General features: G+C 44.3%; 1 protein-coding gene across 2 annotated transcripts in view; it reads right to left on the bottom strand.

Moving 5' to 3' along the window:
- AK8 (adenylate kinase 8) overlaps positions 1 to 27,402 on the bottom strand; it is a 139,497-nt gene that overhangs the window by 101,096 nt on the left and 10,999 nt on the right. For both annotated transcript variants that reach the window (XM_058302134.2, XM_058302135.2), the window contains one exon: positions 19,533 to 19,601. In XM_058302134.2, the coding sequence (XP_058158117.1) occupies positions 19,533 to 19,601 (69 nt within the window). The remainder of the gene's footprint in view (positions 1 to 19,532; positions 19,602 to 27,402) is intronic.

Genomic DNA, 27,402 nt, shown 5'->3' with positions numbered 1-27,402 from the left:
CAGCATACGCCACACTGGGATACACCATGGTTTTCATAGTCGATTACTAATTTAAAACACTCAACCACCAAGAGCCTAAGAATGGGAGGATGTGGAACTGGGGTGCACTGTGCGCTGTCCTCCCGTGACAAGTGTTTCTTGCTCTCGGGCGGCAGGCTTCCTGGTTTCCTTGTGGTATACCAGCTTCTGACTTAGTGTTTAACTTGCAAATGGGCATAGTCAGTGGTTCCCAGTTCAGTTCCGTTCCATCATCAACATACCTCTTCAGTATTCTCTACGACTCCAATGTCCACTAATTTAAGTAATGTTTATGCTCAAACGTCAGACTCTGTCCTGCATTTTGACAATTTATTTTTCCTCCCAAACTGCAGTGACAGGGTCTGTATAATGCAGCACACACAGCAACAAAATGGCTGCACAAAGTACATCAAAATACTCATTCCCTAAAGCAAGGGGTTAATAGTAAGGTGGGATATGGGAACTCTGTACTTTCTGCATGATTCTTCTATAAATCTACAACTTCTCTAATAAAAGAAGGGGAGAGGGAATGCTCATTTCCATCCACATTGTGCACTGCTTATCGGCATGCAGACAGGTGGCAAACACATGTCATTAACACACCAACCCTGGCCTTGACGTCAGGGTCTAGAAACACCCACAAATATGAGAACAATGGGGGGATACTCACTGCGTTCTACCCCGTGACGCACCAAGCCCTTGGAAGTCCCTGTCTCACTGTGATGTTTGCCATAAGTTTTCTGAGTAGGGTTCAGACCTCTTCTTCTGATCCCCTGCAATCCTAACTGCATTTGTATTAGAGGAACACACAGCCCAGAGCCTCAGCAGAGCTGTTGATCAATAAAACCACACTCCTCCGAGGATGCATGTGACATCTATAAACCCGTGAGTGTCAAAACAATGGCAAGAAAATCCTGTGTTCCTACTGTCAGTGGGATGAAAGCTGTGTAATTAATGCCAGCCCAATGACACCGCAAGGAGAAATAAAACAAACAGCTGGTGGTTCGGCGGACCTGCATCCAGTTCCTCCACTCCTTTAACATTTTCTCTATAAAATACTGACTCGCATTATGGGCAGGGAAGCATAAATCTACTACCAAAAAGAAAAACAAAGACTCTAGAAACCCACCAAGTAAATTTTAAACTTTTGATTCCATAGTCAAAAGTATACTACATAATCTCCTCCTTTATTGTGAAATAATTGAGTCTCCATGATATCAACTGAGATTTTTAAAAAAATAAGTTAACCTGTGAACATGAAGAATAATTTTGCATTTTATCCATAATATAGGAAACACCCTCCACTGGTGCTGTTACTTGCAGGAGCCAGGAGCCTGACCCTGCCTCCAACGTGCATCACAGACTTGCTTCCTGACTCCAGGAATTTGGGGGAACTGGTCAAAGTTTGACAGAAAGGCCAAAATTTTGCATTTGATGCTGGCATTCTTTCTTCAGTTCAACTAGGAGATTCAGTTCAACTTTCATCAGGTACAAAATGTGGAACCAGACATTTTGTACCTGATGGAGCCTAGAAGGCTTTTTTTCCTTTTAGGTAACATTTATCCTTTCTTTGGATCAGTGGGTGAATTTACTGGACCACAGTATTCTTGCCTGTAAAATGGGGCTAATTGTAGTAACTAACACCTACATCCACTGCAAGTCACATGAAAGCAGAAATTCTGTTTTACTTGGTGCTATTTTGTCCCCACATGACCTAGAACATCTCTGGCACACAGTAGATACCCGTAAGTCTTAGTTGTGGAAAATCCCACAGGAAAGTTGTGAGGATTCAATCAGAAAATGTCTCAAAGCTTGGCCCAGTGTCTGGCACATATTACATGCTAATAAATGCTAGCCAACCATTGTTTTTATCTTTATTTCAATAGACCAATTCTGCTCTCCATCCCCTATGTTTGGGCTGAGTGCTGGCTGTCGTTTTTATTCTTCTGAGTTTTACTCTAACATGATCACAAGTCCAGTGAGTCGTGGGGCAAGGTGACATTTTTTAAACTTGTGGAGGCCACATCCCACTTAACTAACCACGAGTCCCCGCAGGCAGGCTCCGTTTTTGGCTAGTTTGCTTTTAGCGGGGCAGTTGAGAAGACTTCTTGAATAGATTCTGGCAAATGAAAGATGTTTAGAATTCAATAAGCAGAATACAGACGGGGGGTGGTGTCCCTCTGCAGGCCTCCATTCGGGGCATCAGAAGAGGAGGCAAAGATGCAGCGAGTCTAGGTTTTATTAGCCCAAGTGTGGCCAACTCGAGTGGGAGTTCCAATTATCGTGGTTTAGGAAGCAGAGATGACCCAGGAGGAAGATTGAGGAGGGTATGGGCCACCTGTTGAGCATCAAGGAAGCTAATCCTGTCTTAATTGCACTAAAGGCCCTTGACCCTTCCTTGAAAGCTTAGTTAAGTCTTTTTTTTTTTTAAGTAATTGGCACTATTTCTTAAAATAGTTGACTTAAGCATCTGCAATGGACTTCAACCTCTACTCCTGGCTCAATACTGATGGAAGTAATCTGCTTAACATCTCAGAAGGACTGTGCAGGTCAATGAGTCACCTGTGGATCCTCATCTGGAAACGATCCCAAGTCTTTGAACCTTCACCAGAAGTTTTCCTTGTAGTGATTCTCAGTCTTGATAGGCATCCGAACCCGTCCCTTCACTTTGAGGTTCTTTTCCTTTGTACCTCTGATCAAGTCAGCAGACACCTTCTCCAGAGACTTCACTTTGTGTCTGGTCAGGGTGATTCTAATGCAGTGAATCGCCACCTCTGGTTCCATGGGCATCTTTCTGGTGTCCTTAAAAGTCATGGCTGGGGCGTGGCTTCCTGACCGACTTGTTCCTCGGCGAGAATCAACAGCTGTGAGGCAGGAGTACTGGGGAGCCAGAGCACGACTGCATTTTCCTTAAAGAGAGGTTAATTAAGTCTTAAAAGTACACATTTAGTTACCCAGCAACTTGCATTCTGCTCAGCCACCTTTTAAACTAGGTTCTACTCCAGAGCAGTGGAACTGCATCCCAAATGGGCACACACACGAATGAAAGAAAAGCTGAGGCAAATGGGTGGGAGCAGCAGAGGAGGCCATAGCTGGTTCTGACATGTTATTGATTTCTTTTTCTTGGGCACTACATTGAAAAGACTGCTAAGACTGCTACTTCTATCATCCAGGCACGAGGGTGTTTTAGACTCCACTCAAGCTGTGATTCTGAAAGCAGCTGGTGGGTCACGAGCTGATCTCGAAATTGTACAGATTCCATTTTGATCAAAAAGCAATGGATGGGGAAGCGGACTTGGCCCAGTGGTTAGGGAGCTCGTCTACGACATGGGAGGTCCGTGGTTCAAACCCTGGGCCTCCTTGACCCATGTGGAGCTGGCCCATGTGCAGTGCTGATGCGTGTAAGGAGTGCTGTGCCATGCAGTGGTGTCCCTGCGTAGGGGAGCCTCACGCGCAAGGAGTGTGCCCTGCAAGGAGAGCTGCCCAGTCCGAAAGAAAGTGTAGCCTGCCCAGGAATGGCACTGCACACACAGGGAGCTGACACAGCAAGATGATGCAACAAAAAGAAACAGATTCCTGTGCCGCTGATAACAACAGAAGCGGACAAAGAAGAACACGCAGCAGATGGACACAGAGAACAGACAACTGGGGTGGGGGGGGGAAGGGGAGAGAAATAAAATAAATAAAAATTAAAATAAAAAAAAAAAAAAGCAATGGATGGCAGTCTTTTCCTTCTCTGAGATGATCTGCTCTAATTGTTCTCACCTCATTCATTCTGCACTGGAAACGTCTTAATTCTACGTAAGTGAACCTCAGGGCCAGACAGTGTACCAAGCATGTTGCTTGTATTATCTCAGTTAATCTGAGAAGCTGAGACAGCCAGTGCTTCAGACAACACCCAGCCACACACGAGGGCCCGCGCTGTGTGTTTGTGAATTACAGGGAGTGCCACTCTGAAATTTACCAAGGCCTGGCAGGCTCTCCCTACCAGGTCCTTTTTGCATTCTCCCTAGCTGCTCTCCATCAGCCTAGATATATGAGGGACAGCTCAGGCCAGCAGAGGCGGACAGAGCCATTTGTGGAGCCCATAAAATCACATTCCTGATGCGTGGAGACCTCTTCCTTTTCATGGGTGATAAAACTCCCACTGTCTGACAAGCCATCCTAATTGGGCACAAATCTTTCCTCCTTTCCCTCTAGCTGGAGTGGGGTTTGGTGGCAGTGGCACTCAAACATAAAAATATTTCTTCTTTTTCTCTTAGCCAAACATTTTCCAACCTGTGACATTCCAACTCAGTCTGGTTTTGGTGACACAAAAATGCCTTTGTCAAAGGGCCTGGGACAAGCTTACGGAGGAAGCTGAGGCCCAGTACGGCAGCCAGATAACCGCGCATCTTAGGGTGAAACCACTGTCCTGGCCCACTGGCCCTCTCATCTCACTTAAGTGCCTTCCTCCATCCAGGCCTTGGATTTCCCTTTTGCAAAAGCAGGTTTTAGGTAGACTGGTTCCTAAAGATCATTTTAGAAAGACATTGATAAAACAAATTGGAATTCATCCAAAGCATAATCACTTTTATTTAATGTTTTAAAATCAGGCATCCTGATGGTCAATCCTTGTCACCGTCAATTGAAAGAACGAAGAGAGAGAACACAGAAAGACCTCACTGCATAGGGCACACGATCAAATTGGAAGGTGGGTTCTCAAAAACCTGAACCTGGGTTTTGTGGCACAATACCACCCTGACAGTGCAGCAGGTGAACTTGTTCAAGGAGGAGGAGTATGAGGAGGAAAGCTACTAACCAGAGCTCCACACCCGAGCCAAGGCAGCAACCAAAATGTTCTCCCCCAAATGCTTTAAGACATATATTCGTATTGTCAAAACCTTCATTAAGACGTTCAAATTTTAAACACCTTCCCCTCCTTGGGGCAAAAGCAACTTGGGGTGGTGGACTTGGCCCAGTGGTTAGGGCATCCGTCTACCACATGGGAGGTCCGCGGTTCAAACCCCGGGCCTCCTTGACCCGTGTGCAGCTGGCCCATGTGCAGTGTTGATGCGTGCAAAGAGTGCCCTGCCACGCAGGGGTGTCCCCCTCGTAGGGGAACCCCACTCGCAAGGAGTGTGCCCCATAAGGAGAGCCACCCAGCGTGAAAGAAAGTGCAGCCTGCCCAAGAATGGTGCCACACACACGGAGAGCTGACACAACAAGATGACACAGCAAAAAGAAACAGATTCCCATGCCGCTGACAAAAGAAGCGGACAAAGAAGATGCAACAGATAGACACAGAGAACAGACAACCGGGGTGGGGGGGAGGGGAGAGAAATAAATAAATAAATAAATCTTTTAAAAAATCTTTTAAAAAACAGCAACTTGGGATAGGATTTCACCGTGTGGTAGCACAGAACAGGGAATTATCTGGATGGCATTCCTTCCTTCCTTCCTTCCTTCATTCATTCACTCCATAAATATTGACTGAAAATGCAGCCTGTGAGATGATGGGGGATTCTGCAGTGACTGTGACAGAAGTGGCCCTGCCCTCACAGAACGCACAGCCCTAAATACAACTATGAAAATGTGGAGGAGGAGAAGCACCTGTAACGGCAAACCCAGCCTGGTCTGCGGTAGGGGAGGTCAAGGGAGGTGTCCCTGAAGAAGTGACTTAAAGCTGAGACTCAGGAACGAGAAGAAGTTGTCCAGCCAAGGGCAGCGAAAAAAGTGTGTATTCTAGTTTTCTATTGCATCACAATCTCGGCAGCTTAAAACAACACATTTATTGTTTAACACTTTCCATGGGCCAGGGCTCTGGGCACAGCTTAGCTGGGCCCTCTGCTCAGGTCTCACAAGCCTGCCACTGCGCTGTGCTCTGGAGGCTTGGCCGAGGAAGAATCCAGTTTCAAGCTTATGTTGTTGGCAAGATTTCTTTCCTTGCAGCTGTCTAAGAGCTCTGGCTTTCTGCCGGCTGGTGGCTGCTCTTGGGCCTCTGTCCTTGCCTCATGGTCTTCCCCTACAGGGCAGCTTCCTTCAAGTCAGCAAGGAGAATCTCTCTCCTGCCTGCTAAATTCTAGTCTTACGTGGTGTTAAGAAGCGCAATCCCTCCCCTTTGCCATTGTCTATTAATTAGAAGTGATTAGAAGCAAGTCACGGGTCCCACTCCACTCAAGCAAGGGGATGGTTTAAGGTGTGGACCTCAAGAGGCAGGAGATCATTGCAAGTCACATGAGCGTCTGCCTGCCACAGTGTGGAAAGACCCTGAGCGACTGGAGCAGGGTGAGCTAGAGGAGGACTGCGAGAGGACGTGGACGGGAGGGCAGAGGGAAGGAGCTAGGCTGGAAGGGGCCCAGCAGGGCTTTCGGGGTGTGCACTAAGACTGAGAAGCAGTGAAGGTTCACAGCAGTGGAGGGACACAATGACATCTGTGGAAAAGACGGATGGTGCCCCTATGTGCATAAAATAACCTCCAGAAGGATGTATTTTTAAGAAACTGGTAACATCACTTGTCTCCAGGGAAAGGAACCAGGTGGCTAAGGGACAGGAGTAGAGGGAGGCTTCAGTGCCTTTTGAATTTTGAACTATATAAATGTGTTGTGGTCCAGAAACAAATTCACTTGTTTTTGTGGGAGCAATCCCTCCAGCTGCAGTGTGAAGAAAAGATTAGGAAGAAACCAGGGGAGCTGCAAGGAGACCAGATTAGGTGCCAAATAAAGGAAAGGGAGCCTTAGTAATCCAAATAAAATGGACTGTAAGCGGTGACTATACTACGGTCAAGGTAAAGTTCACAATCCCTTGGTATTGAGATTTCTTCCCCAAATTTCCCAAGCCCCAAACCTCATTTCCTAGCTTCCCTTTGTCTTCGAGATGTGGTGGGCACTCTCTGACCTCAAGAACTTGACTGTTCCCTAAAGAATGGCTAATAGGTCTCCAGCAGGTAGAATTCATCGCCTTTCCATAGTTCCATTACTAAGAGAAGTTTCTTGTTAACATATTGATGGTCATTTCAAAGAAATTCTTCAGAGAGATTGCATTAGAAAAAAAAAGAAAGAAAGATGGGGGGCGGGGGGAACCAGCATTAACAACAGAACCCTGATGGGTTATGATTGCATTATTTTTCCCTGAACACTAACCCTGCATTCTCCTTGGGCTCTAAATTACCAATTCCAGTCCCTGTGTAGCTAAATAATAATAATTACCATATAAATGAATATGCATATGTGTCATTTTTCTCCCTAAAAGCAAGAAAGCTTGTTTATTCTGGAAAGGGATATGTTTTGTTTTTTGAACAACCAAAGCACATAATTAGAAGTATAACCTCTTACTCTTGAAAATCCTCTCTCCACCAGGAGGAGATGAAAAAGGTATTGAATGCCCCTTGAAAATTAGAAGAAATTTTAAAACAAATTCAAGGAGATATTTCTTTGCTCTACAGGTAACAAAGGCTTGGACATGATCAGAATCACAGAATTGTAAGACCAAAGAAACTTCAGTGCTCAGGCCCAACCCTGGTGTTTTACAGATGGGGAAATGGAGGCGTGAGGAAGTAAAGTGCTTGTCAGGGTAATACTGCCATGCGTTGATGAATAGTGATGTGGCACCCTGAGCAAGATACGGCAACCTCTGTAAGCCTTAGACTCTGCATTTGTAAAATAAAAGTGATAACAGTACTGCTTCCTCAGTACTATTATAAAGATTAAATGAGACCACAGACTTAAGCAATTAGCCAGGCTTGGGCACGCGCTAATCTCCCAATCAATGGTAACTAGCAACAGTACAATAATAATGAGAATACTAAATCTCTTTGCATAGTGCATCTATGGTGTGATATAGAAGATCAAGTGCCAGACTAGATGTCTCAACTCTCCATTTGGAGTCCCAGATAACAACTACCACCATCATCAAAATAATAATAGTATTGTTAATAATTTTAATAACATAGAATACAATTATATGGTTTAATAGAAAACTAATAATGTAAAACATAATATAGTCAAAATGTTAATAATAATAACAATAAATATTATTATTTTGATGATGGTGGTAGTTGTTGACAGACACTTAGCATGTGTGGCCTGGCACTTTGCTCGCACTGTGGGAGCACTGTGCAAAGAGGTTGTGTGGGCAAAACTTGGAAATAAGCTCAAGAAGAATTTATAGAAGTTAAATTCAAGTTTGAGAGACTATTCTAGAACACTGAAGGCATGTTTGGGATATCAAATTGAAATCAGAGATCACCACTGTCTTAGTTTCCAGGCTGCTGTGACAGATACCATGCAATGGGTTGGCTTAACAACAGGAATTTATTGGCTCATAGTTCCAGAGGCTAGCAGGCTCGCTTCCTCCCAGCACTGGTGGCGTTGTGGAGGGCTGGCAACCTCTGGGGTTCCCTGGCTTTCTCCTCATATGATGATGTCCTCTCCTTTCTTTTCTGGGTTCTGTTGACTTCCAGCTGTTAGCTCCTCCCTGTGGCTTTCTCACCCTATTTCTGAATTTCTTCTGTTTATAAAGGACTCCAGTAATCTGGATTAAGACCCAAACTCATTCAGCCGGATCACAATTTAATTGAAAATAACATCTTCAACAGATCCTATTTACTGTGGGTTCACAACCACAGAAATGGATTAAGATTAAGATTATGTTTTTCTAGGGTACATAATCCAGTCTGCCATAACCACCATATTACCCCAGAAACTATCACTGGCTGTCTTTCAGAAATTACACAACAGAACATATAAACAAACCAGCCTGGGCCAGCTGGATCCTGTGTCTAAATCTGAGTGGCATTTCTTAAGTTTGCAAATGAAAAAAGAATGGGCAGCATGTGTTCAACGGAATGTATCTAATTGGTGGGATGCATGGATGACTATTCAACAACCCAATTTACACACACTTAAACACCAGGGACATTTAAAATGGGATTCAGTAACTTATACAAAAGTATGACGTACACAACATAATATTGATGTTTCTGTATGTTTCAAGATTGGAAAGGATGCCGTCTCTGCTGGTTGCTCAGTGGTCCAGATGCTTCTGCTTCCACACCAGTCAGCATCAGGGCCACAAACAACATGAACCCCTTCTTCCCCCCACATCAACCACCTCTGTGCCACCTCCATCCCACCCACTGCCTTCTACTTCCCAATAGTCATGGGATGTGAATTGAGGAGGAAGGACCCACACATGTACACCTCCCTCCTAGCTTCCAGGGTGTTCTCTCCTCATTTTCCTCCTCATTCTCTAGTTGCTCCCCTTCAAGTCTTTTTTTGTTGAGTCTTCCTCATCCTCCAACCTCTCAGCTCAATAAGCTGCCTCTGTTTCTATGTCCTGCTAAGACCTCTCCCCTGATTCCAGGCTCATATTTCTCCACTTGGATATCTAAGGATTATCACAAATTTAATATGTTCAAAACTGAACCCTGATTCCTACCACTACCACCACCACCCCAAAAACAAACAAAAGCCCTTCTCTGTCTGCAGTTCTTCTCCTGTTCCAGCTGCTTTGAATAAAAACCTGAGTTCTTGTTGACACCTCTCTTTTCACACTCCACAGTCCAATCTATCAGAAAACCCTGCAGGGTGATCCTCAAAACAGATGGAGAATTGGCCGTTCTCACCATCCCACTGCCACCCTGCCAGTCAAACCGCCATCATGGCAGCGCCTGGCTCCAAGACGCAGACTCTGCTCAATCCAGGTCTCTGGCTTTTTTTCTGGGTCAGGTGGAGGGTTTGAACAGAGAAGCTGGCTTCCTGGGCTTACCCTCCTGCCTGCCTAGACCCCAGGCCTTTTGTGTTGCAGTGGTCAGCTGGGCTTTGGCCCCTGGCCTTTGCTGCACCAAGGCAGCCAGTTGAACAGAATACTTCTGATCAATGAAGGACAGGCTTGGGAGAAGAGAGGAGGGAGAAGCACAGATCCCACTCAAGTTCCTGGGTGTACTAGTCAGCCAAAGGGGCACTGATGCAAAGTACCAAAATTCTGGTATTTATTTGGGATAGATGCTTACAGTTACCAGGTCCTAAAGAGCCCAACTCAAGGTATCATAACATGTACTTTCTCACCCCAAGTCTGTTGCCATGTGTTGATGCAAGATAGATGGCAGGTGATGTCTATGAGGGTTCAGCCTTCCTCCTTCTTCTTAAGGCTCCACGGTCCCAGCTTCTTCCAATCTCAGCTGTAGGCTGGCATAAGACTAGTCTCTTTCCCTGGTGCTTGTTTCTTTTTGGCCTCAGCTGCTCTGTTCTCTTCACAAGGTCAGTTGTAGACTATCAGACCTCATCTCTCTTCCCGGGTATGTCTATGGAGCACTCTTTCTTCCTGCATATCTGCTTCTGTGTAAGAGTCTGTTTTATCAGCCCAAGGGTGCTGGGACTCAACACTGAGTTGCAACCTAATGACGTGGTTGAATCAAAGCCCTTTCAACATAGTTTAATCAGATATCTCAGCTGAATCTAATACAATCAAAGGGTATCACTCCCAGAGGAACAGACTGGTTTAAAAACACAACCAATATCTCTTTTTTTGGAATTCATAAATAATATTAAACTGCCATGCTGAGTCACGTGTGATTTAGGGTAGTAAGTAACTTAGAAAGAAAATCTGGAGAAGGAAAGGAGGCTTTTCTACAACTACACTTGGGGAAGTCCTGTTGCTCTTGCTAAGACTGACACAGATTATGGAGCATCTCAGCTGGGACTTTTGTTCCACAGAGGTGGCCATCGTGGCTCATAAAAGGCCCACATTTTTCAGGGCAAGTGCTATTCCAGGGGATAGGAACTGCAGCATATTCCTTGCCTGTGTGTTTAGAACCAAGGATGATCACACTGATAACACAGGTTCCTGGAACTCTTTGCATACTGAATTTATTTATTTATTTTTTAAAAGATTTATTTTATTTATTTATTTAATTCCCCCCCCTTCCCCCGGTTGTCTGTTCTCTGTGTCTATTTGCTGCATCTTGTTTCTTTGTCCGCTTCTATTGTCGTCAGTCTTGTTTCTTTGTCTGCTGACGACATAGCACGGGAAGAGTGGGCAGCACATTCCTGGGCAGGCTGCACTTTCTTTCGCACTGGGTGGCTCTCCTTACGGGTGCACTCCTTGCATGTGGGGCTCCCCTAAGCGGGGTCACCCCTGCGTGGCAAGGCAATCCTTGCGCACATCAGCACTGCGCATGGGCCAGCTCCACATGGGTCAAGGAGGCCCGGGGTTTGAACCGCGGACCTCACATGTGGTAGACGGACACCCTAACCACTGGGCCAAGTCCGTTTCCCTGCATACTGAATTTAAAACACCACCTGCTGTGCAAGGCTGTGTGGAGCTTTGCTTTTAAATACTGAAGGTTCCAGTCCTGCATAGTACTCTTATGCCATAGAAGTAACATTCCTCAATATTTGGCCAAATAGTACAATTGTTTTTGTTGATGGAAAGGAAAAAACAGCCTAGCTTTAAAGATCTAAAGAGAAAGGAGGCAGATTCAAATACTTCTAGCCTGGTGATTTCCGTATAAGAGTTTCATTAGCCTGGCAAACTCATAATAGATTAAGGATTAAGGCATGGAGCATTTTGTACAGGAACGTGCTGGCCCATTTCCAAAAGCTTAGGACTCGATTCCCTCCCCTTTATTCCCTGCCCAATTATTGTTTTAGTGTTTTCCCAGATAAATGAGGCAAAACACCTTCAAAATTGGGTCACCTTTAAGAAGAGTTTATCTGAGTATGGAATGGGGGGTGGCAGTGCTAGACTTTCCTGCCCCTGACTCTGTTCCAGATGCCATTCCCTCAGCCTAAAATGCCCTCTCCAGGGACAGTCCTGGTCCCCAGTTCTCAAAGCTTCTGTAACAACTCAACTCTCCTGGCCTTGATTGTCCTTCAGACTTAGTTTTTGGTGCCATTCACAGCCCTTCTCACAGTCTGTCTTCTTGAGTCACATAAGGGTCTGTCTCCAATTGTAGCCCATGAGCCTGAGGCAAACAGAACCATCTTTTTAAAAAATATACATACTTAAAAAATTTTTTTAAAAAGACAACTTAGATCACATAAATGTTACATAAAAAATACAGGGGATTCCCAGATGCTCCACTCCCTACCCCTCCCACATTTTCTCACATTAACAACATCTTTCATTTGTGTGGTACGTTTGTTATAGTTGGTGAACACATTTTGGAGCACTGCCACTAAGCATGGATTATAGTTTACATTGTACTTTATTCTCTCTCCTGCACAATTTTGCAAGTTATGACCAGATATATAATGGCCTGTAACTGTCATTGCAATGTCATTCAGGACAATTCCCAAGTCCTGAGAATGCCCCCATATTATACCTATTTTTCCTCTCTCTCCGCTCAGAACCTCTGGTGGCCACTGCCTCCACATCAATGATAAACCATTGCTAGAATCACAATAAGTCTATTGTAGAATAACAGTAAGACTACTTTAATCCATTGTTCATTCTCCAATCCTGAGGACTCTGGGATGGTGATGCCCACTCTGCCTCTGATTGAGAGGGGGCTTAGATCCCATGGGACAGATGGACGGGACTATCTTGCTTGCAGTTGCAGACTCTCTCTGTTCCTTGGGATGGTCGTTGTTCATCATCATCTCCTTGTTAGCTGTCCTGGGTGAGTTCAATGAACTGAAGAGTAGATGTTGCAACTCTCTTGAGATTCAGGGCCCAACTGGCACAGGCACAGCCCAAAGTTTTAAGTCTCTTAGACATAGACAGGACCATCTTGCTCCTGCTCGTGTCAGAGTGGGGTGGAGGACAGAGGACATGGGTGCAGAGGGAAGGGCCCCATAGCAAAGACAGTGCCATGCCTCTAACGGGCACTCAACTGGAGCTTGCAGAAGTGAGTCAAGTGGGCTTGGGAGTAGGGGTTAGAAGTAGGGAACTTCTAGGGGTTAGAAGTAGGTTAAAATGAAAGCCTTTGGTTAAGCTGGCCCTTTTTTTTTACATTCCTGGAAGGTAAACATTAGTTGGCTTTATATTCAGGGTTGAAGAAAAAGGGTAGAAGTATTTCTTTGATCATTTAGGATAGGGGTTGGCAAATTATGGTGCCTGGGCCAAATTTGGCCTCTTACCTGCTTTTATAAATAAAGTGTTTTTTTGGAACACAGAAATATCCTTTGGTTTACATTTTTTCTATGACTGCTTTCACATTACATCAGAGACCATACAGCTATAATACCTAGTATATTTACTATCTGGCCTTTCCAGAAAAAGTTTATCTACCCCTGACTTAGAATGCCTCTGAGCTTTGGACACTGGTCTATCATTGGGCAGTGGGAAACCCTCTGCTCACTGTGAACAATTTTGAGATCAGAAGAAAATACATTGTTCAGATTAGATTTTTAAACCCCATACTGCAGTGTATCTGTGACTCTCTCATAATTTATATTCATAGCACCATACGGAATAAGCCAGTGAGAATTGCTACTCCTCTGTTAGTGCACTGGAAAGATTTCCAGATTTGGGACCTCCCAATCAATTCTTAAACAATTGTGTATATGTGAGTTTAAAAAAAAAGCATACAAGTTCTGAGTCCAAGTAAGATGGTGTAAACATACCCACCCTACCTCTCCCACTGAAAGCAGATATAATACAGACAGAATGCATTGGGGTGAGGAAATCTATTTGAAGATTCAAAAAAGTAGTAGGTGAATGGGGGAAGAAAGCCAGAAATCAAAATACCACCAAACCAGTATCCCCAACACAGTCTAAAGGCAACTTGAAACATGAAAGTAGGCTTCAGGCATGGACAGAGAGCTCCTCCTGGAGGTGTGGGAAAGGGGACTCCTAACACTCTAAGAGAGAAGGGGCAGTCTCTGGGTTTTTTCCTTTTCTCTATTTTCTCATACTTCAGCCCCCAGTCCATCCTGCTGTGGCTGAGGCTATGGCAGCTCAGCAGTGAAAAAGGGGGCCTGCAGGTGCCTAAGAATCTGAGGGAGGGAAACCTTCCTCTCCAGACAGAGGAACTCTGGTCCCAAAAGAGAGCAAAGCCCATTAATTTGTCCTCTTTCTGTCTTACTGTCCCTTGTTCTTGTTGCAGGTGCAGTCACAGGAAGTGTGCAGCAAGCAGGGTAAATAAAGTCTTAGCTCTCTGACTAGGAAGCTGCAAAGAGGAGCACCAGGGCATTGGAGGTTACCAGGGAGATGGCATAGAGAGGGAGCTCAGCAAAGAAACCAAATATAGTTGTTTACAAACCCATGGCTCATGCCCAAGCTACACATGTGCCAATCTCACCCTAAACAGAACGCCAAAGACTGAGATTTCAGGCGGCCCTCTGAGTGGCATACACGCAGGACAGAGCTGACCAGCACTGCAAAGGCTTTGAAAACAGAACTGACTGAAACCACCACCATGAAAAGGCTGGCTGGAACTTGCAGGCTAAACCCAACTGAATCAATTGCCTGCCAAGACAAAAATATCAACATAGGATTTAAACAAGACCCAGAGTCTCATAACAATATTTCAAATGTCCAGGAGACAAAACTACTCAGCACAGGATAAAACTAGACAAATCTCAACCTACATGGGAAAAAATGGCCAACAGATGTCACCACTGACATTACTTAAAAGTTGGAAATATCAAAGACTTTAAAGCAGCTACTATTAAAAAGCATCAACAAGTAAATGAATGGAAAAATAGAAAATCGCAATAAAGAAATAGAAGATATAGAGAAGAACCAAATGTAAGTTTTAGAACTGAAAAATTCAATAAACAAAAAATCTCACTGTATGGGCTCAATAGTTGGATGGAGATGACACAGGGACAATTCAGTGAACCTGAAGACAGATCAATTCAAATGACCAAATGTGAATAACAGAAAAGATTGAAAAAGATTGGGGGGGGAGTGGGCAGGGAGGGAAGAACAGAGTTTCAGGGACCTATGGGACAATACTAAAGATCTAACATTCATGCCATTGGAGAAGAAATAATGTGGTACAGAAAAATATTTGAAGCAATAGTGGGGCTGAAAACTTCTCAAGTTTGTTGAAAAACATAAACCTACAAATTCAAGAAGCTCAGAAAACCTGAAAAAGAATAAACTCAAAGAAATTCATGCCCAGGCACATCATAATCAAACTGCTAAAAACTAAAGACAGAAAGTAAGCCAGAGAAAAATGATGCATTACCAATTGCAGTGGTTTGAAGCTGTAAAGTACCCCAGAAAAACATTTTCTTAATTTTAACCCATTCCTGTGGGTGTGGACATTTTGATGAGGCTACTTCAGTTAAGGTGTGACAGACCTCAGTCAGGATGGGTTTCAGTCCTACTACTGGAATCCTTTGTAAGCAGAATGCAATTCAGACAGAGGGAGAAAGAACCACAGGAAGCAGGAGGCTACATCAATGGAGCCTGGAAAAGAAGGAAGACCAGGAGACACCACCATGTGCCTTGCCATGTGACAGAGGAGCCAAGGATTGCCAACATCCAGTCCCAGAATACCCCAGTCTTCGGGGAGCAAGTATTGTCTTGATGTTGCCTTTGATTTGGACTTTCTTTTTGCCTCAAAACCATAAGCTAAAGCAGAGGGAACAAACAGAAAACGTATAATAAGTGGTAGACCTTAACCCAAACATATTAATAAATACATTAAGTATAAATGGTCTAAAGACACCAATCATAAGACAGAAATTCTGCGAGTAGATTTTAAAGACCCAACTACATGTTGCCTATAAGAAACTCACTTCAAATATCATGATACAGGTAGATTAAAATCTTGAGGCCCATATAGTTTTGCCAGTGAAAGTTACCAAACATTTAAAGAAGTAACACCAATTCCACCAATATCTTCCAGAAAATAGAAGATTAAGGAACATTCTATGAGACTAGCATTATCATGTTACCAAAACCAGATAAAGTACAAGAAAAGAATACAAACCAATATCTCTTATGAACACAGATGCAAAAATCCTCAGAATAAAATAAAAGCAAATTGAATCCAGCAATGTCTAAAAAAAATATTTCAACTGTGATGGTTAGGCTATTGTGTCATCTTGGCCAGGTATTTGTCCCCAGTTGTTTGGTCAAGCAATCACTGGGCTAACAAGGGCATTTATGGACTTTAGTCACCATTGACTTTACTGTAATGGTAAATCATAGATAGCTGGTTATAATTACATCAGTCAAGGAGATTGCCATCAGCAATGAGTGATGCTTAACCCAATCAGTTGAATCCCTTAAAAGGGGAAGTGATACCAGCATTGAGAGAGAATTTCCCAGCTTATCTTTGGCCAGCCAACATCTCCCAGAACTCGTCAAAAATCTTCACTGGACTTTCATTGGAGCTCCTGGTTGCAGCCTGCCTGTGGAACCTGGACTTGTGCATCCCCACAGCTGTGTGAGAGACTGTGATAAATTTCTTACTATCGACAGATATCCCTTGTTGATTGTGTTTCCCTAGAGAACCCTGACCAATATATCAACCAAGTGGGGTTTATCTTGACTCAGAATTTGAAAATCAACGAATGTAATCCATCAAATTAATGGTCTAAAAAAGAAAAAACATAAACATATCAATTGACTATGGTAAAAATAGTCTAATGATATCTCATAATCTGTAACAAATCTTCCACCACAGTGTGGTGTGTTGGTGAAGGGGCGTTGTGTGGAAAATCTACACATGTGTATGATTGTTTTGCAACTTTACGATCTCTGTAATAAAAATATATTTTAAAAAAATAATGTGAGTCGGGGGAAAAATACACCAAATGTAAGATAAGGACTATAGTCGGTGGTAATATTTTGATGATGCTTTTGCAAAGTTTGTAACAGGTGTTTCACAACAATGCAGGGTGTTGGTGGAGGGGTGATGTATGAGATCCCTGTATGATGATATCTATATTTATTTTGCAAGCGCACAATCTTTATTACACACTTATTGTTTATGCATGTTCATGTATGAATGATATACTTCAACAAAAAATATATTTAAAAACATATCAATTGGTGCAGAGAAAGCATTTGACAAAATACAACATTCATTCATTAAAGAAAAAACTTTCAACAATCTAGGAAGAGGGGCGAACTTCCTACAAAACAAATACTCTGCAGCTAGCATTATACTTAATGATCAAAGACTGAATGTTTTCCTCTAAAATTGGGAACAAGGCAAGGATGTCCATTCCTACTATGCCTATTCAATATCATACTGGAAGTCATAGCCAAAAAATGAAATAATAGGCATACAAATTAGAAAGAAAAAAAGTAAAAACTGTCTCTATTAGCAGATAACATTATTGCCTATGTAGAAAATCCCAAGGAATCTACCAAGGGGGAAAAAATGTCCTGTAACTAATAAGTAAATTTAGCTAGGTCACAAACCACAGGGTCAACATACAAAAAGTCAATCATATTTCTATACACTAGAGTAGCAGTTTGATATTATTGATGAATTCCAAAAAGAAATATTGGATTATGTTTGTAAACTGATCTGTACCTGGGCATGATTGAGTTATGATTAGGACATTGAGTCCCCGCCCACCAACGGGTGGGGACTCACAGATAAAAGGCATGGCAAAGAACAGAGTTGAGGGTTTCTGATGTTGGAGTTTTGATCTTGGAGTTTGATGCTGAAGACTTAAGCTGGAGCCCTGGAAGGTCAGCACGCAGAGGAAAGAGAAGCTAACCCCAGGAAGAAAGAACCTTGAACCCAGAGAAAAGCAAGCCCCAGGAACATAGGAACCCAGGAAGCCTGAACCCGCTCAGATGTCAGCAGCTATCTTGCTCCAAATAGACTGGTGAGGGAAGTAACTTATGCTTTATGGCCTGGTATCTGTAAGCTCCTACCCCAAATAAATACTCTTTATAAAAACCAACCAGTTTCTGGTATTTTGCATCAACACCCCTTTGGCTGACAAATACAACTAGTAGTGAGCAGAGCAATTTGAACCCAAAATTTTAAAAATGTAAGTTACAATCATTCCAAAGAAATGAAATATTAGGTATAATTTTAATAAAACATGTATACAATCTATATGCTATAAACAACACAATCCTAATGGAAGAAATTTTTTTTTAAAGATCTAAATAAATGGAGAGACACAGTGTGTTTAGGGATTAGAAGACTCGATATAGTAAATGTGTCAATTTTCCTCAAATTCATGTATAGATGTAATGCAATTCCACCCAAAATTCCAGCAGAATTTTTTTTGTAGATATAGACAAGCTAATTCTAAAATTTATATAGAAAGGCAAATTAACTAGAATGGCCAAAACAATTTTGGCAAAGAAGAATAAGGTTTTAAGATTATAAAACTACAATAATCAAGACAGTGTGATATTGGCAATTATCGGCATAGATCAATGAAGCAGACTAGAGAGATCAGAAAATAGATCCACACAAGCATGGCAATTGATTTTAAAGGTGCAAATGTAATTCAATTGCTTTTTCAAGAAATGGTGTTGAAACAATTGGGCATCGTATGTAAACAAATGAACTTCAACCTAAATCTCATACCTTATGTAAAAGTTTACTTGAAATAGATCATAATCTAATATGAAATATAAGGCCATAAAATGTTTGGAAGAGAAAAGGAAAAAGTCTTGGGGAGCTGGAATTTGACAAAGAGTTCATAGACATGACATCAAAGGCATGATCCGTAAAAGAAAAAATTGATAAATTAGACTTCATTAAAATAAAAAATTTTGCACTGTGCAAGGGACTGTTAAGAGAATGAAAAGACAAACTACAGCCTGCGAGAAACTATTCGCATTCTATACACTCAATTCTCAGTTTCATCACCTGTAAAACAGGGAATAATAATGCCAACCCCAGAGGGTTCCTAAGAGGACCAAACAAGTCGGTGCATGGGAAGCCCTCACATGGGGCCCATCAGAGCTCAGTAGATGGTGGTTTTGCTTGTTCTCCTCCATTTGATCCTCCAGGTGCCTCCCTGTCTTTCTCCACCCTCCTTCATGCCCAGGGAGGGTGACTCAACAGACTGCTTCACCTGGATCCCTTGCCCTCTGGCTTCATCGGGTCTGTCCAAAGGGGGCTCTGGCAGGAAATCAAAGGATGGGAGGAGAGAGCTTGGGAGGACCCCAATTCTCTCTCTGCCCCTCCACCATTTGGAGGTGATTTATTCTTCCACCTTCCACGGTAGCCTGTCCCATAGGGCTCTGTTCCCTACCCCTTCACAGGTCTAGGAATGTAAGCTCCCTGCTGCTGCTAGTTCCTGTGCACTTCACCCTGGCTGGTTGGTTCCCTTAAATCTATGCACATGTCTGTAATTGTCCTTTTGTTAAACTCTCCTGTGACCCCTTTGAGTGGGCCAGCTCTTTCCTGCTGGAACCCTTAAGGATACTGCACATTCCACGTTGCTCTTTTTCCTCCATCAAAGGTGAAATCCAGGGTGCACAGCCTGCTGGTCACCAGGTCCTGTCTGGCTGTTTTTACCCTTCTATACACTTGGTCATCTCTGCTCCAGGAGGTTAACACATGTCACCCTCATCCTTCCCTTTAGCCTGTTAGCGGAGCCCCCATCTCCCTGGGAACCCCCAAGCTGACTCCACATCACAGTTCTTACCCTCCTGATGCAGTCCTCGTTCTTCAGGCGTTCCTGAATCAGTCTGACCAGCAGTATGCTGGGAACCGTCTAAAAGAAACACGACAGACATGAAATGAGGGCCTCAGCTTGCACCTCGGTGTTCAAAAGGACATAAAACTGGCAGACACATGACCTAAAATGGAAAACTGAAAGGACTCAGCTGTGTCAACGTCAAGTTTCTCCGAGTCCTTGATTAACCCCCAAGGCCTTTATTAAGCCCAGGACCACCCACTTGGCCTCCACCTGCCTCCATCCTCCTCTGACCCCAACCAACCACCTCTTTGACGGCCTTCCCCACCACTCCTATTGTCACCCTCAACAGTCACTAGTTCACAGTATAATTAATAATAATAGCACAATTATAAAAATGTTACCTCATGAATTACTACAAATGTACCACATGAATGCAAGGTGTTAATAATAGGGTGTTATGTGGGGGAAATGCCCCTAATGTAAACTATGGACTATAGTTAATAGTGTAATTGTAATATTTTTTCATCAATTGCAAGAAAGTTACCACACTAAGTATTAACAATGGGGAAGGATGGGAAGGCTGTATTTTTTTACATTATTTTTCTATAATTAAAAAAATTAAAAACAAAAACAATAAAACCCTGTTCTGCCTCCGTGCCCTTGTTCATGTTGTGTCCTTTGCCCAGAATGCTGTCCCCCACCCTCACCCAAATAACTCTTTACCCTGACAGGTACAGTACTTGCCACTTCACTGGTTTTCCTCCATCAAAAGTGAAATCGGCATCCACAGACCCTGTCTCCCATAATCCTCGATGCAGAACTCTGTTCCTGCACTAACCCCACGGCATCGCAATGACCTGTCCACGGGCCTGAATCCCAGTAAGTTGAGAGTTCACTGAGGAAAGGGAAGGAGTCCTGATCATCTTGGTACCCCCAGAGACGGGTGTGTGGGAGCCAGCTCGCACAGGCTCTTCCCGACTCCCCATGCTGTGACTTCACGCTAGTAGCCACAGTGAAAGACTTTACGGGCAAATGCAACAAATCAGAGCATTTCCTCCCAGAAAGCTGGTTGTTACCTAGTTACCAGCACACCACTGCCCCAGCACCAAAACAGAGCCAAGGACGTTGGAAGCCTTGGCTGACTGATGAATTGAGAACATTTCACATTCCTCAATTCATTCAACAAGTAGTAAGAATAATGGCTCACATTTGTTAAGCACATTCCATGTGCCAGGCACTGCTCCAAGCATTAAATCACTAGATTTTCACAGCCCTTGTACAATCTGAACTACTTTTATCCACTTTTTACAAATGAGGAAACTGGGTCTCAGAGAGGTTATGTTCCTTCCCCCAGTTATACAACCAGGGAGGCGCACAGTCAGGATTTAAACCCCAGCAGGTCCAGCCAGAGCCCTGTATCTTCAGCAGTCCACTCTCTGGATGGCCCAGCCAGGCTTAGGAATGACAAATAAATGGGTGGGGGTGTGCAGGGGTAGAAAGCTGATAATAGCCGTGCCTCGTCTTCTCTCTTCTGAACTTTCTCTCTCTAGCCAGAATCAACATCCCAATTTCCACAACTGAGTCTGATCGTTCTAACAAAGCATATGTAATGACCCAGAGCCAAGGCCCTGAAAACCCCACTCTCAGACGTCACCTTGATCCAAGGTCACGAAGAGCTGGTGCTTCTCCCACCAAGATGGTCAAACGTCCTGCCAAGGCAGACTTGGCAGGTCAGCCCCAAATGCACATCCAAGCAACAGAAAGACCAAACTGGCTACCAAGGAATGGGGAAGGGGACTTCTCTCGGTGCTGGGGACAGCCCGCAGGGCCACTGCATGAGCAGGCGTGCACTCAGGCACCACACAAAGTGGGCAAGAGGGGTGACATCTTCCCGAGGCATCTTCCACCAAACCAAGGACACTGATGTGTGGCTGTGCAGGCCCAGGGAAATGAGCCACTTTTCCTTATTTCCCAAACTGTTCTTTGGGCTAGGGGCAGCCCTGGCAAAATTCTAGCAATGCTGGAAAAAAGTCTAGATTTTTATATTCTAGAACCAGCATTTGTGAGGGTTCATAGTGATCAGATTCTACCTCCAGAATGCTGTCCCGTCTGCCTTGAGAGGTGTCGGAACACCTAAAGTGACAGAGAACTGGGACATGGTGGAGCCTCCAGAACAGGCTGAGTGGGCCCTTCAGGGCCTACAGACTCAGAATCGGTGCTTAAATAAAAGCCCGTGCACATGGCAGAGTCTGTCCACGCCTCGCTGTTTTTATTATGTCCTGGTAGCAATGAAGGGGAAGTAGCTAGTACTCAGCCACCTCTAATTATGGGTGTTTACTGTTTTCTATTCCAAATGAACTTATTTATCTGAGCTCAAATAAACTGGCTTAGGTCAGCCCACACACAGAGCAATTCAGAGGAAGGCAAGTTGGAGAGAGAAGAAACGGGCACATGCAAGAAAAGCTGGGGGGGCTGGACAACTCCTCCAAAGGGCCTCAGTCCCTGCATGTTCAGATTCTCCTGATTCCCAGAGACTGTCTCTGGACCTGCTTTCACTTGAACTACAGGCATACCTCATTTTATTGTGCTTCACTTTATTGCACTTTCTAGATGCTACTCTTTTTACAAATTGAAGGTTTGTGGCAATCCTGTGGCAATCAAGTCTATTGGCACTGTTTTCCAACAGCATGTGCTCACTTCGTGTATTTGTGTCACATTTTGGTAATTCTCACAATATTTCAAAATGTTTCATTATTATTGTATCTGTTATGGTAATCTGTGATCAGTGATCTTTGATGTTAATGTTTTAAATGGGGGGGGGCACCATGAACCGTGCCCATATAAGATGGCAAACTTAATAAATGTACATGTTCTGACTGCTCCACCGACCAGCCACTCCCCATCTCTCTCCCTCTCCTCAGGCCTCCTTATTCCCTAAATCACAACAATACTGAAATTAGGCCAATTTATAACCCTACAGTAGCCTCTAAGTGTTCAAGTGCAGGTCATTAAACCAAAAGCTGGAAATGATTAAGCTTAGTGAGGAAGGAGTGTTAAAAGCCTAGGTAAACTGAAAGTTAGGTCTCTCAGACCAAGCAGCCGAGAAAGGAAAAGTTCTCAAAGGAAATTTTAAGTGCTACTCCAGTGAACACACGAATCATAAGAAAGCGAAACAGCCCTACTGCTGATATGGAAAAAGTTTTAGTGGTCTGGATAGACCAAACCAGGCACAACATTCCTTTAAGTGAAAGCCTAATGCAGAGCAAGGCCCTAACTCTCTCCAATTCTATGAAGCTGAGACAGGTGAGGAAGATACAGCAAGTCACCCAGAAGATCTAGCTAAGATAATTGATGAACGGGGCCACACTAAACGACATATTTTCAATCTAGACAAAACAGCCTTATGTTGGAAGAATTTGCCATCTAGGACCTTTGTAGCAGAGAGGAGAAGTCAATGCCTGGTTTCAAAGCTTCAAAGGGCAGACTAACTGTCTTGTTAGGGGCTAATGCGACTGGAGACTTTAAGTGGAAGTCAGTGTTCAGTTATCATTCCAAAACGCCTAGAGGCCTTAAGAATTATGCGAAGTCTACTCTGACTCTGCTCTATAGATGGAACAGCAAAGCCTGGATGACAGCACTTCTGTATTCAACATGGTTTCCTGAATATTTTAAGCCCACTATTGAAACCTACTACTCAGAAAAAACCATTCCTTTCAAAGCATTTCTGCCCATTGATAAGGGTTGTTTTCATGCTGGCTAACACAACATTCATTCTGCGGCCCATGGATAAAGGGGTCATTTTGCCTTTCACGTCTTTTTTTTTTTTTAAGATTTATTTATCTCCCCCACCCCACCCCAGGTCTGCTCTCTGTGTCTATTCACTGTGCGCTCTTCTGTGTCTGCTCATCTTCCCTTTAGGCAGCACCAGGAACTGATCCTGTGACCTCGCAGAGTGGAAGAGAGGTGCTCAATCTCCTGTGCCATCTCAGCTCCCTGGTCTGCTGCATCTCTTATAGTCTCTCCACTGTTTCTCTTTTTGTTGTGTCATTTTGCTGCGTCAGCTCTCCACTCGAGCCAGCGTGCTGCGCGGGCCAGCCCTCCTGCACGGGCCAGCACCCCGCTCTCCACACAGGCCAGCTTGCCTTCATCAGGAGGTGCTGGGAATCGAACCCATATGGTAGACGGAAGCCCAGTTGCTTCAGCCACATCCACTTGTAAGGCTATTGCTGCCACAGATAGAGATTCCTATGATGGATCTTGGTAAAGTCAATTGAAAACCTTCTGGAAAGGATTCACCATTCTAGATGCCATGATTCATGAGAGGAGCTAAATGGACAATTTGGGCCTTGGACTTTAATGATTGAGTCTCAGTTTCTTTGTCTGTAAATGAGACAAAAGAATGTCCTTCAGAGAGTTGCTGTGAGGGTTAAATGGGATAAATACTGCATGTGACAAGCTTGGGCTCAGTGCTATAGCAATGATTACCCCTGAAAACCCACAACATACCCTGCCTGCTCCTTCTTCAGCAGGGGTCAAGATGAGGAAGCAGACCTGCTCAAGGACACTGATAGCTTGTCTAGACTACCCTCCTTGCTATGCACAACCAGGGGTCAAAAATCTCTCCCCACTGCCATCCACATCTCTGATAATAGATGTGAAAAACAGAAATAAATGACACACACTAGGGCCCACTACTAGGAGTGGGGGTGGGGCTCCCGGTACAGCCTTTCTTATGTGCAGCAGACACGCACCCTTAGCATTAAAGCTCATCTTTCCCCCTCTCCTAGGGCTGGCTCCATTCTTGGCCAGGCTTCCCACTCTTGGTTACATAATGGTTGCTGCAGCTCCAGCCTGCTGGGCAACCTTGGGCTCCTCCTTGACTTTTTTAGGCCTCACACACCTGGCCATTAGATAATAACAAAAAATAACAAAAAATAACAATCCTGTATTTTTTGTTTTATTTTCTGCCCAGCATCCCTACACCACACTTTCAGTAAAGCAGTCCCCCAAAGGTCCTTTGAGAAGGTACCCTCTTGCCTCTCAGCCCATTTGGTTTGGATGAGGTCAATCCCACCTTCAGAAACAGAGGTGGCCCCTGACTCATCCAAGCTAATCAGCATATCCCACCTCTGGTCACTGTGATTGCTGGCCAGTCCTGGCCAATGAGAGTCAGGCTTATTGATGCAATGATGGGGTAGGGGTCAAGAACCTTTTGATTTCTACCAGATCTGAGGTTAAGAGAATGTGTGAGAGCTAGAGCTGCAGCAGCCACCTTGCAGGCATGAGGGCAGTGTGAGGGAATGAAGCCAGCACAAAGGGAGACAGAGAAATAGGTCTCTCAGTCCCAGAATAGACAGCAAGAGGACGAGGGAAGGGGCCCTTCTGCTAAGAACCAAACTTGCTATGTGTCCACTTGAAAGTTATGGGGTCACCATGATTTCAAGTAAGTAGACAGCAAAAGTCGAGAGTGAGAGCAAGAAGGAGAGAGAATGAATGAATGAATGAATGATGGAACAGACATGTAGAGAAAAGAGACCAGAGAGACAGGACGAAGTCTAGCCAGCATCTAGTCCCTAGTTTCAACATCTCCTAAGACACATCTGTATCCTTATAGTATATTTACCCCTCCCCATTTCTTACTTAAACCAGTGGTTCTCAACCTGCAGGTTCATCAGAATCCCAGGAGGGCTTGTTAAAACACAGATTGCTGGTCCCCGCCTCCAGGGTTTCTGATTCAGTCGGTCTGGGGTAAGGTTGAGAATTTGCATTTCTAACAAGTTCTCAGGTGATACTGCTGGTGGTCCTGGGACCACACCTGGGAGCCAATCCAAGCACCTACCCCAAGTGGGAAAAGTTGCTGAAGAAGGAGAGTGTTTTTCTGCCAGTCCCCATTTCCTCCCAGGTTTCCTGGGAAACTTCCCCAGGAAGACCAGGAAAGGGGGGCTGAGAGGCGGCAGTCCTGCCCCTCCTTCCAGACCCCCCCTCCAGCCTCTCCCTCCCCATCCCATCTCTTCCTAGTCCCTACAGTCTCCTCTGGTCCCCTCTTCACACAGGGCAGAGCCTGTATTCATTCTTGTTAGGGGCTGAAGCAGTGATTCATCATTCCCGTGATTCATCTCCCCTTCCTGACAACACCATTCAAACAGGTACTGGGGACACGGAGGGTGAAAGCCTGTCAAAGAACACAGAAGCTGAAAAGCACATGGGGGGAGACAGGCCTGTGGCTTTGAGAGTGGCCCCTCCCGGGTACCCCCCGCAGAGCCCCACCACTGTGCTGTCTTAATGCTGGCTTTGATGTGTCACATCAGCAGCTGGGGAGTTCCACGGGGTCTCTTCTCTTCTCAAAGGCTTGCCAAACTGTCTTTGCAGGAATCAGGCTCCCTCTTCCAGAGCTCTGGGTTGTTTCCGACCCCAGCCCCTCAAAGACTGGTTTTTTGAGGAGAAATCAGGGACAAATTTATGGGACCCGATAAAACCTCTCCTGGTCTCAGAGAAGGCTCAGCTCTAGGGCGGGCCCCTGGTCTCTTGTCTTCTGGCCCCTTGTCATCCTGCCCTTACAGGCAGGATCAGCTGCATTGGCTCCAGATTTGGACCTTTCTCTCTTCTCTCTTCTCCTTCCAGCTTCCGATGCTGGCTTCAGTGGCTCCCTGGGGCCTCTGAGGCAGAATCGCCAATGCTTTAACCCTCAGATGTGTGGCCCCTCCCTTTGAAGGATCAGCTGATTTGCCACTGTAGGCAGTCAGTGGGGGGGGGGGTCAAACCTTGCCTCTGCCCATAGGCATGTCACTTAACTTCTCCAAGCCTTGGGTTCTTCATCGATAACAAGGTGGCCCAAGGGTTAAATGAGCTATGGCTCAGCTGAAAGCATTGTCCCATCACTCAGCCATTGAGTATTTAATATCAATTATTATTTTTATTATCAAATTTAGTAAGAAGTAACTAACATACCCTAAAGCTATTCCTTTTAAGGTACACAACTGAGTGGTTTTTATTATATTCAGTGTTGTGACTTCTTCACCACTAGGAACTTCCAGAATATTTTCATTACCCCAAAAAGAAACTCTATATCCATTAGCAGTCCCTCTGAATTCCTTTCTCCACCATCCCTTAGAAACCACTAATCTATGTTCTGTCTCTATAGATTTGCTTATTCTGGACATTCCAAATAAATGGAATCATACAATAAAAATTTTTAAAAAAAGAAGGTCCACTTAGAGGCAGGGCTGGAAGCAGAGTATCCTGGAGCCAGACAGAGTGGAAGAGGGACCCAAAAGAACCCAAGAAAGATTTTTAACTCTGACTGGATATTGGAGGAATTACATTTTCTCGGTGGGATTATGTATGTGTGATAATTTTTTTTAAGTCTTTATCTTTTGGAGTTATAGGCTAAAACATCTAGGATGAAATTAAATGCTGTGTGAATGTGCCTTAAATAACCCGGGGCAGGGGAAGGAGGAGGGGCTGGGTATACATGAAGCAAGTGTGACCGCGAGCTGATACTTGGTGGAGCTGGGTAATGGGTACATGTGAGTTCATTATATTGTTCTCTCCATTTCTGAATATCTTTACCCTTTTTCATAATAAACATCAAAAACAGACAAAAGTTGTTTTCAATCTCTGGCCACCTTGAATCCCTGGCATCCTCGGAGGCGCTCTTGCCCGTGTGGATTTCGTGGCACTTTGCCTAATTCCTGGTTCACCCATGTTGTGGAACATTACAGTTATGTTATGGTTACAGCTCCACAGAGCCCCTAAGTCTTGCAAACTGTACCCCTTGCCCAGCTCAGAGCCAGTGCCTGGGACTCAGTGAGTGCTCAGAGCACATTTACTGAATACCTGAATTCATCAACCAAGCCACCAAACCACACCGTGGTTT

Source organism: Dasypus novemcinctus, chromosome 8 (assembly GCF_030445035.2).
Source record: "Dasypus novemcinctus isolate mDasNov1 chromosome 8, mDasNov1.1.hap2, whole genome shotgun sequence".
In the NCBI taxonomy this organism is placed as follows: Eukaryota; Metazoa; Chordata; class Mammalia; order Cingulata; family Dasypodidae; genus Dasypus; species Dasypus novemcinctus.
Note: the sequence above shows the minus strand (reverse complement) of the source record. Positions and strands in the feature narration are given on the sequence as shown.